This window comes from Lobosporangium transversale, assembly GCF_002105155.1.
Source record: "Lobosporangium transversale strain NRRL 3116 chromosome Unknown BCR41scaffold_37, whole genome shotgun sequence".
In the NCBI taxonomy this organism is placed as follows: Eukaryota; Fungi; Mortierellomycota; class Mortierellomycetes; order Mortierellales; family Mortierellaceae; genus Lobosporangium; species Lobosporangium transversale.
Genome location: NW_019029015.1, coordinates 222,138 through 239,389, shown reverse-complemented (window position 1 = coordinate 239,389; position 17,252 = coordinate 222,138). Strand labels below are relative to the sequence as shown.

The following is a 17,252-nucleotide window of genomic DNA, read 5'->3' as shown; positions in this document are numbered from 1 at the left end:
ATGCACTGAAATATGCCAGGATTACAATAGGTAACGAGAACGGATGATCTTTATTATAATCCAGAGATCTTCATTTAATAAAAAAAAGGCTAACTGTAGTAAAAACTTAAATAAACGGCCGCTAACCACAACATGCACTTCCTCTACACCAAAACGTCCTCATCCATTTGTCGCCAGCAACCTTTCAGAGCCGCAGTGGGTAAGGGAATCATGGCTAGCATAGTTTGACTTACTCAGCGGCTATACCGGTAGTAAGTGGGGAACTTGTACATGTACACTATGCGTGAGAAGTGTGACGACCAGCCACATCTCCTACAAAACAGGCTGCGACTACACAACCATCCAGGCTCGGCCAGTCAATAGCATATCATATGTGTTCCTTATGCAGGAATTGTCTTTGTGTCACCTGCCGACAGAGGTAGTCGATCTTCAAGCCCAGTTTCAAGGCTTGATCAGGAGTATGCAGGTATGCACTGCTTAATGTCTATGAAGCTTTCCTGAGATTGTATTGCCCCAAATCAAATCTAATTGCCAGTAAATAGCTCCGAATGAGCACAAAGTGAGAATGCGAAAAGCTATGGTTGGACCAGGTTGAATTTTGAAAAGAAACGGATGCTTCGGCGCAAAGTCTATACATATTAGGTGGAGCCACAAAAATGAGCGCTAACAAGCACACGGACCACAAGAGGGCCATCAGACTTTAATGATCTCCCAGTTCTCAGTCAGGGAAGCTCAAGGAAAGACAGCACACTATGTGGAAGTCGTAGTTTAAACGGGCCTTCATCGACAGAACGCCGGTGTAGGGAATCGCGTTGTACTTCACCTCTGCAGATGTGACAAGCACGCGGACTACAAGAGAGCTTTGACGAGCTTCCAACTCTCAGCCAAGGAAGATCTAGGGCACAGGGCACACCACATGGGAATCGCGGTTTAAACGGACCTTTACCGACAGAACTCCGGCGTAGGGAGTCGCATCAACATCCTTATTCCCATTGGGACCCATGCACACATTTCATGGTTATAAAGATCCTTCAAAGATACAATTCGAGTGATACAAATCCTAAGATTAGAGAGTTAGAAGAAATTGGTGTGAGACATGTGAGATCCTGCAGAGGAGGCGTTCAGTGTTCAAGGAGAGGGACTTTTGTTGAAGGACACAAAAGGCAGTGACTAACGTGGAAAGGGTTGATGCAGGGAAGCAGAGAAGCAGAGAAGCAAAGAGTGCTGGTGAAAGACAGATGATAGAATCAAGAGTTCTTATTGGCAAGACAACACGGATGTCGAGAGAAACCTGAAGCAAAGGTAGAGAAAATAGAGGTACCAATCCATGCTTTGCCTCAGGTCTGATGTTCAATCAATGCAATGTGCTCAAGTCTCATTATTTGGTTTTTGGTCATTCATTCTGACCAGCAACATGGATTAGTTTTACGATAACACAGGCAGCACAATAAGGAAGACGTATTGAACGCATGGGCTGCGTCGGGCGAGTGCACCATTAAAATTAGCTTTACTGCTACAGGCTTCTTGAGTGGTCCACAGCTGTCTCCCGCTTCACTTCATCACTCTTGTCATCTCCATTCACAGAAGCAGCTTCCCTCCCCTCTCCATGTCGGAAATAGTCGCAACAAAAACAAGTCATCAGAAACGACTCAAGTACGGCATCATAGCCGTTATCGGCGTTCTTGGATCTGCTCGGCTGTTTTACTATTTCGGTTGGTCAAGTAGTTATAGTGCTGAGACCGCTCAGTCACCACTTAACACCATCACCCGAGATTATCCGCTCGATCCTGCAGAAACGGACCGTGCCTGCATGTTGCTGGACCGACCCTTCAATTCAGCTACACAACCGGATTTTACAAAGAGCCCTATCAGACAATGGACAGAGTGTCGATCACTCAAGACCATCCCAGGATGGAGTGTACAACATTGCACTGTCCCTGGGAGCACTACTATAATCCAGGAAGAGGACGAGGCCAGGGAGGATGAGAAGGAGCAACCTACATCCGCTCAGTGTTACCCTGGAGGATACTTTCGAATTCAACGATTACAGGCGAGAATCGGGGACACTTTACTTGAGACCGAGGCGTGCCAACCTAAGCCCAACACAGTTTTAGCAAAGGACCCCACCACAAATTTATATACATCCAGATATTTGGGCCCAGATACCTTCCGTATCGTCCTTATTGGACCTGAGCGGATCTCGCTGTTGCAACAGCAGCCTCTAGGAGGTTGCACATATGCAATTCCATATCTTATTAGTCGACCTGGACGATTCTGGGTCCAAAAGATTTTGCATACCTACCAAGGATATGACGCATTGAACGAGAACATGTCGAGCCAATGGACACCAGAATACTTGAATACGGACTTGATTGCAGAAGAAACTCGACAGAGTCAGCGATTCTATCAATTTAATGTTTGTTCACATTGCGTTGCTTGGGTGGCCATTGATGAAGCAGAAGGTTTGGGAGGGACACAGGATATTTGCTCAAATACCCCAAGCACACAATCACGACAGTACGGAATCTACAGTGCCAGATTGCCAATTGAATCGCTATGGCAGGCTGTGAGTCACCCATATGAATGGATCCCTGCCCGACCACGATGCCGATTCTATCCTGCTCAGACAGCATTTGAGCCTGTGGACGAGTCAGACAGCGAAGAAGTCAAGGCAGAGAAGGAAGAAGCAGCTAAATGTTTGCAATTGAAACGATCCATCTATTTCGTTGGTGATTCTCATGTCAGGGTCTTATTCAGTGGACTAATGCAGAGGCTCCAAGGACGATCTGGCAAGCTGGATGCTCCTATCCAAGACCGCAAGAGCCACGTGTTGAAAATCGGCAACATTGTCGCAAGGAGTGACTTTGATCCTTCGCTTAATGAAACCTTGGCTCGGATCCGATATAGTGCTAATGGACAAGAGGATGACAAGGTGAATGTGCCTGACCTAGCTGTACTGAATGAAATGGACACAGTCGTTGTTGGATTTGGTTCATTTGCTGGGCATTGGACTACAGCGCAGTTTATAGAACGAATCAAGGCCATTTTGGATGGCCTGGTCGAACTCCGAAAAATGAGACAAGCAGTTAAAGCTGGTGCCCCACAGGACAAGATGAGCAGTCTTAAGGTCATCTGGATGGGTCTGCCTGCTTGGACAGATAACACAGCAGCCGACCAAAGAGACATTGCGGGCTGGAAGACCAATCATCGAATTTTGTATTGGAACAAGCTTGTGGATGGCATGATTGACAATATCAATGCTCAAGTGGGAGGACACGGCATGATCGATCGTTTATCAACATTTGAAATCACAGTACCCTTTAAGAACATCACGCAAGATCATCTACATTTTACTACAGAAACCCCCGTCGATAGTTTGTCCGCCGAGCTTATCCACAAGCTTGTTTTGTGTTCATAAGAGAGAGAAGACATGACATGACATGACATGACAAGGGCAATGCGTTGAACTGAATTCTACTTTCATCTCGGGCTGTTTGCTTCTTCTGTAAATTAACAATAAATTTATACAAGCCAAATGAGAACTCATTAAACACTTCTCGAAATGCCGCCTTCTTTTTAAATTATACTTAATACAGTGAAAAGGGACTATTTATAAAATCTGAGAGCAATATTTATACACCATTCGAAGCGGCCGTCTCTTGTAGTTCAATGTCCTTCCCTGCGCTCGTTGACAGTTCTGTCAGATCTGAGTTTGTCTCCTCAGTCACTGTCTCTCCTTCATAGATGAGTGCAATGTAGCTGACAAAGGGCGTTGTCAAGCCTACTGCGAAGCCGTATACACCCTTGAAGATCTCTGGAAGTGGCCAAAGGTTAAAGTCACCCCCTAGGCCGCTGTAATCCTTGCCCACACCATGGATCTTCAGACCTGACAGGATGCCGATCGTAATAGGCCAATACAAAATAAATGTTGCCAGGATCAAGACGGCAATGCGGGGGCCATGGAAACGAAATAAATGAGCGACTTTGTTAGCCAGAGTGTTCTTGGGCACATCAGCACTAATATGTTCCAGACCCACAAACCAACGGATGATCGGATGAGCGTTCTTGGGCATCTTCAAAGGCGCCACCAAACCTTTCTTGAGGTCTCCACCGACAGCACGTCTGTCTAAAATCCAAGTAAGAGCTTGTTGGATAATGATGGTAACAGCAGCATCCCCTGCCAAGGTCTGTGGCAAAGGCCAGAGTTTGACAGCTTTGCTACCATTCTTGTACATTGCAGTGGCAAGTCCAAAATTAATGCCGCCATCTAGAATCATTGCACCAATCATGTGCATGACGACAAGGTAAATGACATGCCTTGTGGTCAATCCATCCGTTGGTGGTTTTCGACCGGCCATTGAAGAGTAAGAGCTTATTTAAATTGATTGGTTGTACAAGGAGTGGAGAAAAAAATGAGAGAGGAGAGCTGGGTGTAAAGAACCGTATCTCATGCAGGAAGTGATGATGTCAGGAGAGAGAGTAAAGTACGAAAACGGAAAAGAGGATTAAAAGGGCGGGAGGAGGAGAAAAGAGAAGCAACGAAGTGTGGAGAAGAGAGTATTTATAAAAAAAAAAAAAGATAATAATAAATGTTTGTTGGCTCTAGCGATCGGTTGAGTGTTGGTTTCTGGTTTTTGTTCCTGTTACTGTTGCTGCTGTTGCTATTGGTATTGTTGTTGTTGTTTGTTTGAGCTTATTTGTTGAATTGAAAGATGACAATTGTGATTGATCATGACATTACACGAGAACAAGGAGCAAGATGTGTGTTCTGCATGGGATGTCATCTTTTAACCTTTTTTTTTTGGTCATGTACACGACCAAAGCGTAATGGCGGAAAAAATGTTAGTGACCGAATCTTTACATAGAGGCCTTGCTTTGACCAACAGTTCGGTAATTGAGTTGGGATGGTCCTTGATTATCTTGAATATGCCTGAGGTCGACCAGATAAATATATAATTCATTCATCACGACTTGCCAACACTGGCATTGGCTCAGTGACTGCTGTAGTTTTTTGGGACAAGGGATTTCAGGGACCCAAGGCTATTTTTCTTCCTCATTTTTGTTGAATCATCATGGAAATTGAGATCAAAATCAGATTGCCCTCAGAAGATGCCACTTGTATGTTAGAAAAGACACTTGGTAGTCCTATAGCTTCAGAGGACCAGAACAATGTCTTCTTTGATGGAGTTCACAAAGAACTGTATGTCTTTAACGAGCAATATATTACTTTGGCATACTGGTCATGGGAAAGATGAAATTCTAATAGCTTAATTCCTCTTCCTGTAGGATCAAGAGCCGACTTGTCTTTCGTATCAGAATTATTCAAAAGTCCGACAAGGTCCCTGTTGCAGTTGTTGCTCTGAAAGGAAATGCAGTTCTTGTAAACGGCATTGCAACTGTCGAAGAGGCAAGCAATTGAAAAAGACTGCAGCATTATAGCAACCATGGTGTTGCGGAGTTGAGGGGCTATTCCATCCCCTTTGCGCGTTATTTACTTTTATTTTGTTTGATTGCTAGGAAGAAGAACCAATTGATATCGCTATCGCGAGACAGATCATAGATAATCCCAATCTGATCCCAGAGGCGGCAAAATCGTAAGTACACTCGCTGGCCCCTTTTAGTTTATCTTCGCAAAACATCAGTTACCGTGAATGGCCCCTCTCTGATCATAACCTATTCTTCCCAATAGTCATCGCTTACTTCAAAAAATCGTTGAACGGGTGCCATGCCCAGATGGATACTCACATATGGGTCGCTTTAAGAACATACGCCACAAGTTCCAATGGCGGGAATACTTGGTCGAAGTGGATCGAACAACGGTAATGATAAAAACACGGCCTCAACAGCCTGATTATTTGGTTAGCATCCTCACGATCGGTCAGTCAATTCCAATACTCAAAATCCTCTGCTCTTGATAGTATCCACATGGGACTGCATACGAGGTTGAAATCGAATCAACAGAACCAGAGAAAGCAAAAGAGTCCATGTAAAGCTTTCTTCTTTCTTTCTTTTTTATCCTTATTCGTATGACGTGCTTAGCCAATTACTGTGCTTATTGATAAGGCTTTACTTATTAGGACATCGCTTCTCGACGAGCACGGGATCTCCTATGGCTATAGCCAGCGAAATAAATTTGAGAATATGTTCTATGGGACATTGCTCTAGATGCTGACCTATGATTGGGCGCAGCCTCAACATCAAAGCAACCCTCATCAAGACTCAAGGCTAAGAGTATAAAAGCTTTTTTTATTTGCAAACAAGCTCTCCTATGTGTTTCCATGTTATTAGGTTATTTAGATGCGAGGGAACAGATTCTACTGCACCCCTTGTATAATTGACTAATAAAGTCGTGTTTGTGTGTCCGTGTGACCTATCCCCGTTAGAAATGTGATGTTTGTGCCTGTGCCTGAAAAATGACATCCTGACCTCCTATCTCTATTTATTGACTTGCAAAACTTTACTATGGGCTTCTCCTATTTTTTTTTTTTCTTTTTCTTTACCCCCTTTGTCCCCTTTGTCAAACTTTTTTTTTTTTACAGTAGTCAATCTTTACAACATTGATGCAGAAGAGGAAAACTCCCCGATGTATATTTTTATTGCTTTTCTGTCCCACTTTGAGCCGATGGTCTATTCAGTATGTTTGTTTTCCTCTGAACACAAGGTTAGCCTTACACGTGCAGCTGTACTTAAAGCAAAAAGCCAAGGAAATAGGACCTACAAAAAGAGCAAGTGTATTGTCTTCTTTTTTTCCGTAATCCATGATCTGCCTGATGAGCTCCTCCATATGTATCAAGCATGTGTATCCGTGAAGCACATGGCTTACACTATAGGGACTTCAAAGGAAGCTGAAAGTTCATGTCGCAATCCTTCTATATCATCTTCATGTTTGTCAACCTCAAGACGTGTCTTGTGCAAGATATTCACTCAATACATACAGAACGGTGTTGTGTCAGGCTAATGTAAGTCTGCTCTTTTTTTGGCTCTTCCAAACAGGGTCAATGCCCACATGCATGCACGACATCACCAACACAAATCCAGACACCCGCACAAATAACAGAACAAGGCATCGTGGACAATGACTCTGCCCCTTTTTTTTTTTTTTTTTTTTTTTTTTTTTTGCTTTTCCTTTGGCTTTCTGGTCTATCTCTCTCTCTTTCCTTTTTTCTTATCCCTTTATGATCCCTCAACTTGTACGTTGCTTCACTTCCTTGAGCTTTTATTGTTCAATAAAACTATTTACCATCTGGCCAGCTCAAATACTTGCTGCAGCTCCCATTGAAGTCTGTGTATACCATACCTTCTTCCTCGACTTTGCCTTACTCTCTTGACACGGATAATAAAGTTTTTTTTTTTTTTTTTTTTTTTTTTTCTTTTTTATTCATCGACAGTCGTCTTATTTTCCTTTATTTTATTCCTTCAACAGCAGCATGGCTGCTTCTCGAGTAGTCTACCCTGCCACTGGGCAACTACAAGACATCCACCTTCGCTCGGCCTCCCCATCCATGGCCCCGTCGGCACCAACAAGGATACGAACCAGCGGCATTTTCACGCGACGTCTCTCACTTACAGCTGCCTCTGTTGCCAACACAGTAGCTTCATCCTCTCTCTTCGGATCCTCTCCACCCCCAGCACATGGCTCCGGGTTCTATCAACAAAGCTCGTTTTTCCGCTCCTCCAATTCTACAGTCCACATTAACCCAGCAGCCAGTTCTTCCTCTATCAATGTCTCTTCGACTGGGAATTACTCCAATAACAGTAACAACAGTGGATCTTCAATGTATAATAACAACAATGGTTCATCAGCAACAATAGCTGAGGGCTTTTCTTCCAGGAGGCAGCGCACGCGCAGTACAAGCCACCCGCCACCTCCCAAGTATAAGACTTCTCGAACACCACAACTGCGCATATCATTACAGGATTCTACTGGGAACCTTGTTCTCTCACCGCCAGTAATGGCGCCTGGCGAGTCCATTCGAGGACAGATCCACTTGGAGCTGCCCAAAGCCACACCAGTACACTCGATTGAAGTCCTCTTGACAGGAACTGTGACAGCATTGGATGGGACACGCCTGGGCTCGATGAAAACGGTCACGATATTGGAGGAGTGCAAGACTGTGGCAACAGCATCAATCACAAACCAGAGAACAAATACTACCCGTCGCCATACGACGCCCGCACCCACAACAGGAACAGCTAATAGTGGTACTGCTTCTGCTTCTCAGGATGGTCATTCCCATAGGGGACGTGCACGCAGAAGCAGCATGATGGGTGGTACTTCACAGGACAGGGCTCGCTTCCCAGCCATGCCTATCCAGAATACTCTTGCTGCAGCTGTGACTGCTACATTAGCAGCACAAGGAGGACCTGGCGCCATTGAATGCAGAAGTAGGCTCATGTCAAGGACTTTGTCAAATCCTTCACCATACTACGCATCCGGCGCTGCAGCGCAAACGGTTTCAACACTGTCTCTCCACCGTTCTGTATCACCTTCACTTGCCAATTCCCGTGGCAGGAGAACGAGTTTCTCTGCAAATGTGGACACAACGCTAGCTGGATTCAGCGTCAATGGTGGTGGGGGTAGTGGCGGTAGTGGTACTAGTAATACTGGTGGGATCCTTGGAAGGAGTGGATTCAGTATGAGCATGGTCAACGTTAGTACTACATTTCATGACCACGATGCCATGATGGAAGACGATCCTTCTTTGCCAGCAGCACCATCTTACGACCCCCCAGATTATGAGAACGCTGTAGGCTCAACCGGAGGCGAGCGACCCTCAACTGATTCTTCCAGGACCGATACCTCATCAGAGCAAGCTATCACAGTAACTGTCGATAGTAGCTCAGAAAGGAGGACATCGGAGCAAATTGACGATACAGTAGCAGCAGTATCTATTGCTAACTCTGCCCATAGCTCAGACGATGGTAATCACTTTTTGTGTGTGTGTGTTTGTAAGATTTAAAGCCAAGCAGACGCTGACTTTTTGTATTGTCTTTAATTTTAGTCAATATGGATAGAAGACACTCTTCTCAAAATGATCAAACGGACTATGCCACTGCACCATCGACATCGTCTTCATCAATAACTACAACTACTACTACCACATCAACAACTACTACATCATCAGTAACAACGGCTTCTCCTCCAGCAGAACCAGTAGAGCCTAAAGCAGTGTTGATGCAACCTGGCAATTATGTGATCCCTTTCTCAATCCGAATCCCTGCCAACTCAGTCATGTCCCTACCGGGCTCATTCTCTGATCCCGTTGGTAGTGTCAACTACCAACTTCAAGCGGTTATGAAACAAATCCTTCCAAGTCCTGATCCTTGCAATTCCAAAGCATTGTTAGTCGAACCTACCTTTTTTTCTGCAACTCAGGCCATCAAACTAATTCCCATGAACGATCCTATGAACATGCCTCTGTACAGTATCCCATTTGGGACAGAGGCTGTGAGGGCAAACGTTGGACATTGGGTCTGGTCCACAGGGTTTATGGAAGCCCGGGCATGGGTTCCTAAACAAGGGTATCGTCCCGGAAGGATAATCCCGCTCGTGATTCATATTGTGAACCATTCAGATGCGAAGCAAGTTAGTGTCGAGACCACGCTCTGTAAGTGCCTACATTATGGTTCTGGCCTTTCAAAGGTCCGTGCGATGGGTATTGCAGGACAGGGTTACCTCTTGGATTCAGCATTCACACAATCAGATCCCATTGAGCCTTCAGAAGAGATTGTGTCTCCGATTGCGAACAATAATGGAAATATTCCTGAAGGAGGAGGAGAGGAAGAAGGGGGGAATGTGGGCAGTGGAAGACGACGATTGGGACGGAGGAGAGCTGGTAGTCGAAGCCAGTATCCAGAAAACTCTATGCCTTCACCTCCTGCATCGCCCAACAGTTCAACCTTCCCAGCAGAAGGAGACGATGCATGTGAGGGACAGGACAATAGTGCACAGATGGCGAGATCGATTTCAAGTCAATGGGAATCAAGTCATTCCAATAGCGGTGATAGCAATGGGACCCCTATCAGCTCAGGAACCATTGTTTATAGCTCTGAGAACCGCTCTGGTATGACGTCACCTACACCATCAAGCCATTCTACGCTGACATCCTCTGCACAGCAGCAACAGCAACAGCAACAACAACACCAGCAGCAGCAAGCACCGTTGCCGATTGTCCAACATCTGCGTGAAAAGATGGTGAAATCTAAAACACTAGTCAATTGTAGTCTGGCAGTTGATCGTGAGATCCAAAAGACGATCCTAGTTCCAATCCCACACAGTGCAGGCTATTCCATCTTGAATGCTCCTCTTTTGGAAGTATCGTATGAGATTGTGATCAAAATCAAAGCAGAAAAGGTTTATTCGCGTACAATCCGACTGTCGGTCCCGATTGTGGTGGTCGTACCAGAAGAAGGTGATTTGATGGAGGAGGATGAAGAAGCATTGCTGGTGAGTGCAGGAATAGATAGCCCGGGGATGTTATCCCGAGACAATTTGGGATTGGCGTTCAGCGGTGATGAGTTTGATTATGATTTGGGCGACCAGGGTGAGTGTCCACCTTATGAGGCAACAGCTGGATCTGGGCGTCGGCGCAGCCGTAGGTGAAAAACCCCTAACAAGGAACCAAAACAACAAGAATGGGTCCTTTTCTTTTTTTTTTTTGTAAATTTATTTCTTCAAGTATGTATTCTAGGGAGATGATGATTTCTGCTTTACCCACAATCGCCAATGTAAATATTCTTTTCTTTTAATGTTCAGACGCATTTATGAGTGATAAGAAAATAAAATAAAATGCATTTCTTTTTATACGAGAGAGATGAATATGCTAAATTTAATGGGTTAAAAAAAAAAAAAAAAAAAAAAAGATGACTACATATATACACATTTTGGATCAAAAAAAAAAAAAAAAAAAAAAAAAAAAAAAGAGAGAAAAGACTATCCACCTTTCACAGCCAACTCTTCCAAAGCAGTGCTCGCATATTGAAGACACCTTTCGCTATCATCACTATCTCTGATATGACTTGCCGGACCATCTGAAATGGCAACATCCACATGCACACCATGTTTAGCCAACACAGCAACGCCCACTACATCATGAAAACTCAATCCATGATTATTAGCATTCGGGTTTGGTCCATTGACTCCTGCAGTAACAATGACTTCCTCAGGCTTCAATTTTTGTTCTTGTATCCGAGTCTGTTGTACTTCAGCTGTTGGAGAAGCATTTCCATGACTCGAACTTCCTTCTGCTGTCGCTATCGCTGCCGCTGTTGTTAATTCTTGTTGTCTTCGGGCTTGAACAAAATTCTGATATTGAGCTCCGTGGATCTTCTTCAAAAGCCCCACAGCCTTGACAGCCTTCTTGAACACTCCTCTTGCATTAAAGTTCTTGCTAACGCTCGGCAACAGATTGACACTCTCTGTTGGTGAGGAAGGTACAGACAGATCATGATCGAGCATGGCACGGAACCATGGATGGGCCAGTGCTTGTGTGGCAGTTGATCGTCGTTCTGCAGGTCGAACCAAAAGTGAATCAATAAAGTTTTTTGCGAGTGGCGAAATATCTTTCCAGTATTCTTCCTCATAGCTGTATTCTCCCGCAATAATGTTTTCAAACAATTCTGATTGATCTACACAAGTGAAAAAAAAAAAAAAAAAAAAAAAAATTAATATTTTTTGTCTCCATCAGCATAAATGAAAATAGAATTACACTTTTTTTTTTTTTTTACCTTCTCCCCAGAACGGTGTGTATCCACAGAGCAGGGTATAAGCAATGATACCAACACTCCACATGTCCACAGGCTTGCCATGTCCAATCTGTTCCAACACTTCGGGCGCCACATATCCAGGAGTTCCACAAGCAGTCATCAACACATCATCCCCATCTGTCAAGATCTTACTCAGTCCGAAATCTGTGATCATCAATCGCGCATTTTCAGACTTGTCAGAAAACAACAGGTTTTCGGGCTTGAGGTCTCGATGGACAATCCCCATGCCGTGTAGATACTCAACTCCCAACAAGATCTCTTGAACTAATCTGGCAGCATCTGCTTCTGTGTAATAACCCTTTTGCAAGAGCTGTTCAAAAAGCTCTCCACCCTCCGCTAGATCTGTCACAAGGTATACTGCATCCTCAGTCTCAAACATCTCTAAAAGTGAAACACAATTGGGATGATCGACTTTGGAAAGGATTGCGATTTCGGTATTCAGCATTGAGCCTTTGCCTGTTTAATAAAATAAAATAAAGAAAAAAGTTAAAAGTTTGTTTTAGTGCAAAATTTATAGACGCTCCTTCCTCTGTCGCAATATTCCTAAAGATAAAAATAAATAATATTGCTTATGAAATCTCCATTGCGCCACACTTTTTTTTAAAATTTACCTTTCACATTTTTCTTGAGGATAGTTTTGAGTGCATATGATTTACCAGTGCTTCTGAACTTAATTTCCTTCACAACTGCAAAGGTGCCTTCACCCAACACATGGTCTGTGATTTCGTACAGCTCTAGTAGTTTAGGATGCATCCGTGGTCCTCGATGTCGGTCTATCCTTCTTTGGACGGATGTTGTAGCTGTTGCCACAGCTGTAGTGACAACAGCCTTGACGGCTTCAATTTCCTTAATAGGGGTGCTAGGGGTGGCAGTGCTAGCGGCATTTCCATTTGCATCAGCAGGAGTTGTAGGGGTCGGCTCTTGATGATGGTGTTGATGATGATGATGCTGAACGTGGTGAACGATCTTGTCAATTATTTTCATCATCTTTGGTTCTTGTTCTATTTCTGATTGATGAACTTGAGTGATATTATTGAGGGCTTTTTGGTCCTCTTCTGGTAAGGATAGCGACTGTGGACTAGGATCCGAAGAGGAGTTGACTTGTTCAATTGGTTTCTCTTCAGTAGTTGTGGTAGGAGTGGTTGTAGTAGGAGTGGCTGTGGTAGGAGAAGTGGTAGGTGTAGGTAGGGATGAAAGTGAGGATGATGATAAACAAGAATGTCTTCTTGGCCTTCCCTCTCCATCTCCTTTTATAAGACGAGCAATTCGTCGAAAGAGGCGAGCTACACTCTTAAATGGCCGTGTGACAGACCTGCGGATGTTTGTGTTACGTTGCCGAGGCTGAGGCTTTTTTTGATGTTGTTTCTGTTCCTGATCGTCCTTGTTCTGTTTTTGTCTTTTTTGTTTATTGCTATGACGACGATGATGATGCTGTTGCTGTTGCTGCTGTTGCTGCTGTTGCTGCTGCTGCTGTTGTTGTTGTTGCTGTTGTTGCTGTTGTTGTTGATTTTGTTGATTTTGTTGTTTTGCCTGCTGCGGCTCTCGATGGTGAGTTTGAAATAGAAAATGCTTATTGATGCTGACAGCACCTGCATCCTCTATATTAGATGGTAAGATCGTAATTCCCTTAAATGACGATGGCGCAGTGCTGTTATTATTAGCAGAACTCTGAGTCGTAGGTGTAGCTGATGATTCAGGGGTAGAAGAAGGAGGAAGAGGGAAGTGGGATAGAGAAACGTTGAAAGAGGCACTGCTAGCCTGTTGATCAGAAAGATTGGTATCAACGGCTGCTTTCGCTGCTGCGAGGGCCTTTTTTTGGTGAACCTGAGTAAGTAGAGCCTGAGACCAGTTATGGATGTTTTTGTGCAGTGATGGATGATAAGGAGCAAGGTAGTCTGGATTCTGTTGGGCTGGTAACCAGGTTGGGAGGATGGGCGAAGGAGATTCTGATTCTGTGATAAGGGGCTTGACTGTAAAGTCATGTGAATTGTGAAAGGTATAGTGCTGAATGGATTCATCATCAACGTCAAGGCATTGAAGGGAGTCGCTATTGCTGTTGCTCTTGCTGGTGCTGCTGTTACTACTGCTGCTATTGCTGTTTTCCTTATTGGACTGCCAACTCTTTTCCTCGATTAGGTTATTCTGATCATTGTTTACATGTTTTGGTTCAGAGGCACGAGCTTTATGGTCGGAATCAGTCGTATCTGAGGCATCAACATTATTGAGTATGGTTATGGGCATGGAATTACCATTTGCCTTTGAGGCAGGGATGGTAATAGTCAACGGCACCATGGCCGGACTGAGGTTTGATATTGGTTGAGCGCGAATCTTGGAAAGTTGGGGTGAGTGTATAGAGCTGATACACGAGAATAAAAATAGAAGAGGAAAAAAAAAAAAAAGGTCAAGAGTAAGTAATCAGAAAATGTCAAGGCAAGAGTGCCAAGAAGAGGCGAATGCGGGAATAGATTGAAGGAATGGAGTGGATATGAATTGGAAGAATCAGGGATGTTGAAAAAGAAGGAAGGAGGAAAGAAAAGAAAGAAAGGAAAAAGTTGGTTGATCGGTAAATAAAGTTGCATGCATTATTACAGAGAGCAAATGGCAAGTAGCGAATGTTCTTTGAATGCAAAATGGCAGACTATTTTCCTTTTGGACCGGTCGAGTCCAAACAGTCCCTAAAAGGGACATTGTCATTTGAGAGCGCTCTACTTCCCCCCGGCCATTAAAGAGTGCCACAAACAACCATGTGGGTCCGAATACAAGGCCCCTTAGTGTGCTATTTTATTTTTAAAATATTTGGACTCGGCTCGAGATGACCTTCCTGGTCTACTTTCTATCACTCTTTATACTTAGAGCAACATCATCTCAACATTGACATCTAACCCGCACTTTCTTTTTTTATTTAGCTCGCAGTAAAGATGACTCTTGGGTTGCCCCGTGCTTGACAATTGTTCCATATTGTCGCAAGTCTTTGTGTGTTTAAAATATTATTTTTTTATTTATTTATTTTTCACACGATGGCAGAGCACAGCCTCCATTTCTTTATTCAAAAAAGTCGGTGTGTCTGCATGAGAATTATATATATATCGGGCGATCTAAAAGGCAATTTAAGTTGGAGAGGAGCATATCTAGTTTATTACGGCTTTTGTTCAATGCTAATGTTTGGTTCACTTTCTGAAGAAGGGGAAGTTTAAGAGTTTAAAGATGCTCCATTCTCCATCCAACTATCCATCGAACGAATTATAATGCCCTTTATCCGTCAATGCCATGGCTATTGACAATTGGACGCATCCTTTAAAACCAATCACTTCAGGGTTGAAGTAAAACATCGTGGCACTGTTTGAGTGCATTAAAGTTGTCCCCGTGTGTCGTTGCGTAATACGTTTTCTTTTTTCTTTTTTTTTTTTTGACACACCACCATTCTTCATGTTCACTTTTTCTTTTTTTTCTCTTTTATTTTATAAATAACACGCCATGGGTCAATCCAACTCGACATTCTCCCGCCCAGAGCCTGTCAAACAGTCCTCACCGCCAGTGCCGCCGCTAGCACCTCCATTACCATCGCTTGAAGATCTTCGTAATGTCCCTCTGCGGGTTTTGGCCTCCATCGGCAAAGCACTCGGGGACTTGGGTGTAACTATTGTTGCCTATTCAAAGCCCATGATCGCTTCTATACCTGGCCTCAAAGAATCCACTCGTCCTCTTCCTCCTCTTCCTTTACAACCACCGCCTCCCCCACCTTCAACCCTGTCTCAACTCTTGAGCTGGAGTCGAAAAAACCCAAGGAAGACGGTTCTTGCTGTAACCCTTCTTAGCGCTGTCGCAGTTGGCGGATCCATTGCTTATAAGGCTGGAGAGATTTATCTTCAGCAACTAAAAAGAACAAGAGTTATACGTGGGTCGGATGGATCGAAGCGTGAAGTCATTGGTAAAAAAATCACTTATTAGTCACTCTTCCATTGCTCACTTATTGCTATTGTTGTTGTTTTTATTTTCGACAGTCTGATAATTGCCTTTTTTAATTTATTATTGTTTAGTCCTGACCAATGTGGACACAATCGAGAGTATCGAAATGGCTCTGGAGCTAGAGGCACGTGGATTCATCGTCTTTGTGGGTGTTCCTGACCAAGCATGGGCAGATAAAGTTCTTAGCTGGGATCGATCTGACATTCATCCTATAGTGGTTCAGAACCCTTATGGAGTCACTGATATCGAAAACTTTGTGCATAGTGTTTCTTTCTTTTTACAAGACCGAAATTCAGTCTTACTTGGAAGACGAATGGGGCCTGTATCTCCCGAATCATCGCCTAAATTGGCGTCGACTGCAACAACTGCAACAACTGCAACGACAAGGCGACGTGCATCACCTGGATCATCGCCCAAATTGACGACGGCTGCAGAGATGTCTTCACCTGTGCTCTCTACTTCATCCTCCTTCATGCTTCTTGAAGAAGATGAAACATCCTCACCACCATCTATTGCCGATATTCCTATGTCTACCAATACGGAACAAAGCCATGAGTATGCGCAGCAAAAAATTGTACAGAGTTCATCCATCACTACTAACAGTGAGCCTCTTTTCCGGTTATCGGCTGTGATTATTTACCCACATCTGTCCCTTCAAGGCCCTATTGAGACCCTGGATATTAAGGTGTGGCGCCATTGTTTAGATGTCAATGTCACTGGTACTATCTTGATCAGTCAACAATTTTTACCTTTGGTAAGATGAGAGAGTTTTTGTCGCTTTCGTTGAGGGCGTCCTTTTTTTTTTTTTTTTTTTTTTTTTTTTTTTGCTATTGTTATTATTTTCATTATTAATTTTCTTTGTGTTAACTCGCTACAGCTGAAGCATACAACAATGCTTTCTGGCTCTTCAGACAAATTTCGTAATCCTCGGTTAATATTTATTACTTCCGCAATTACTGGAAATCTTGGATTGCCATATCAATCTGCTGTTTGTGCCAGTCATCATGCCATCGGATCGATAGTTGACTCATTAAGGCGCGAAGTGGACTTTCAAGGGATCAACATCGTTTCATTGAAACCAGGTGTACCGGATGATACCAGCAGCAGCAGCAGTAACCATAAGACCGATGCACGACAACAGCAAGAAGAATATTTTAAAAGAATTTCGTCATTATCATCATCACCTTTATCATCCTCATTTAAACTCGCTATCGAGCTACTAAAAGAGGCATGGTTCAGAACTAAACAGCCCTCAACATCTGACGCATTATGTGAAGCGGTCTTCAATGCAGTGGTTGCAATCAGACCTGCAGTCTCTCAAGCTGTTGGACGAGGTAGCTCTGCATACTCCTTTGTTGGTTGGGCAGCACCTACCAGAATCCTTGACTGGGCTATTCAACGCGCTGCTATCCGAGCCCATCCAACCAACTCGGTGGCAGCATCAACAGTTGGTCTCTCAGCAACGTCTACATCCCCATGATAACAACAATAAACAAATAAAAAGATGGTCCTATTCCAAT

The 17,252-nt window shown here is 43.8% G+C and overlaps 6 protein-coding genes across 6 annotated transcripts; 4 read left to right on the top strand and 2 right to left on the bottom strand.

The window, feature by feature from the left end:
• The first annotated feature begins 1,446 nt into the window (after positions 1-1,446).
• BCR41DRAFT_359333 (hypothetical protein) lies at positions 1,447-3,542 on the top strand. Its single transcript, XM_022025200.1, has one exon. It carries the CDS (start codon positions 1,607-1,609, stop codon positions 3,416-3,418), a length of 1,812 nt encoding a protein of 603 aa, XP_021878447.1. The 5' UTR covers positions 1,447-1,606; the 3' UTR covers positions 3,419-3,542.
• Positions 3,543-4,562, bottom strand: BCR41DRAFT_359332 (hypothetical protein). The gene has a single exon (XM_022025199.1). The coding sequence runs from the start codon at positions 4,356-4,358 to the stop codon at positions 3,633-3,635; it is 726 nt and encodes a 241-aa protein (XP_021878446.1). The 5' UTR covers positions 4,359-4,562; the 3' UTR covers positions 3,543-3,632.
• Positions 4,563-5,054: 492 nt separating this feature from the next.
• BCR41DRAFT_359330 (CYTH-like domain-containing protein) lies at positions 5,055-6,377 on the top strand. Its single transcript, XM_022025198.1, has 6 exons — positions 5,055-5,200; positions 5,287-5,407; positions 5,518-5,594; positions 5,690-5,819; positions 5,919-5,986; positions 6,078-6,377. Exons 1-6 carry the CDS (start codon positions 5,073-5,075, stop codon positions 6,163-6,165), a joined length of 612 nt encoding a protein of 203 aa, XP_021878445.1. The 5' UTR covers positions 5,055-5,072; the 3' UTR covers positions 6,166-6,377.
• A 983-nt stretch (positions 6,378-7,360) lies between these two features.
• BCR41DRAFT_424481 (hypothetical protein) lies at positions 7,361-10,687 on the top strand. The gene is made up of 2 exons (XM_022030438.1): positions 7,361-8,922; positions 9,003-10,687. The coding sequence occupies exons 1-2, from the start codon at positions 7,428-7,430 to the stop codon at positions 10,601-10,603; spliced, it is 3,096 nt and encodes a 1,031-aa protein (XP_021878444.1). The 5' UTR covers positions 7,361-7,427; the 3' UTR covers positions 10,604-10,687.
• Positions 10,688-10,933: 246 nt separating this feature from the next.
• BCR41DRAFT_310055 (kinase-like domain-containing protein) lies at positions 10,934-12,519 on the bottom strand (the record flags this gene model as incomplete). Its single annotated transcript, XM_022020984.1, has 3 exons — positions 10,934-11,628; positions 11,728-12,222; positions 12,378-12,519. 3 exons carry the CDS (start codon positions 12,517-12,519, stop codon positions 10,934-10,936), a joined length of 1,332 nt encoding a protein of 443 aa, XP_021878443.1.
• A 2,653-nt stretch (positions 12,520-15,172) lies between these two features.
• Positions 15,173-17,243, top strand: BCR41DRAFT_359327 (hypothetical protein). Its single transcript, XM_022025197.1, has 3 exons — positions 15,173-15,694; positions 15,804-16,486; positions 16,610-17,243. The coding sequence occupies exons 1-3, from the start codon at positions 15,241-15,243 to the stop codon at positions 17,210-17,212; spliced, it is 1,740 nt and encodes a 579-aa protein (XP_021878442.1). The 5' UTR covers positions 15,173-15,240; the 3' UTR covers positions 17,213-17,243.
• Positions 17,244-17,252: the final 9 nt, after the last annotated feature.

Bases quoted from the DNA above. Each gene is read 5' to 3' on its own strand.
- BCR41DRAFT_359330 (XM_022025198.1), top strand. From the start codon at position 5,073: ATGGAAATTGAGATCAAAATCAGATTGCCCTCAGAAGATGCCACTTGT. The intron at 5,595-5,689 runs GTAAGTACACTC...TCTTCCCAATAG, and splicing joins ATCCCAGAGGCGGCAAAATC to TCATCGCTTACTTCAAAAAA. The intron at 5,820-5,918 runs GTAATGATAAAA...TGCTCTTGATAG, and splicing joins TCGAAGTGGATCGAACAACG to TATCCACATGGGACTGCATA.
- BCR41DRAFT_359327 (XM_022025197.1), top strand. From the start codon at position 15,241: ATGGGTCAATCCAACTCGACATTCTCCCGCCCAGAGCCTGTCAAACAG. The intron at 15,695-15,803 runs GTAAAAAAATCA...ATTATTGTTTAG, and splicing joins ATCGAAGCGTGAAGTCATTG to TCCTGACCAATGTGGACACA. The intron at 16,487-16,609 runs GTAAGATGAGAG...AACTCGCTACAG, and splicing joins GTCAACAATTTTTACCTTTG to CTGAAGCATACAACAATGCT.
- BCR41DRAFT_359332 (XM_022025199.1), bottom strand. From the start codon at position 4,358: ATGGCCGGTCGAAAACCACCAACGGATGGATTGACCACAAGGCATGTC.
- BCR41DRAFT_424481 (XM_022030438.1), top strand. From the start codon at position 7,428: ATGGCTGCTTCTCGAGTAGTCTACCCTGCCACTGGGCAACTACAAGAC. The intron at 8,923-9,002 runs GTAATCACTTTT...CTTTAATTTTAG, and splicing joins TGCCCATAGCTCAGACGATG to TCAATATGGATAGAAGACAC.
- BCR41DRAFT_359333 (XM_022025200.1), top strand. From the start codon at position 1,607: ATGTCGGAAATAGTCGCAACAAAAACAAGTCATCAGAAACGACTCAAG.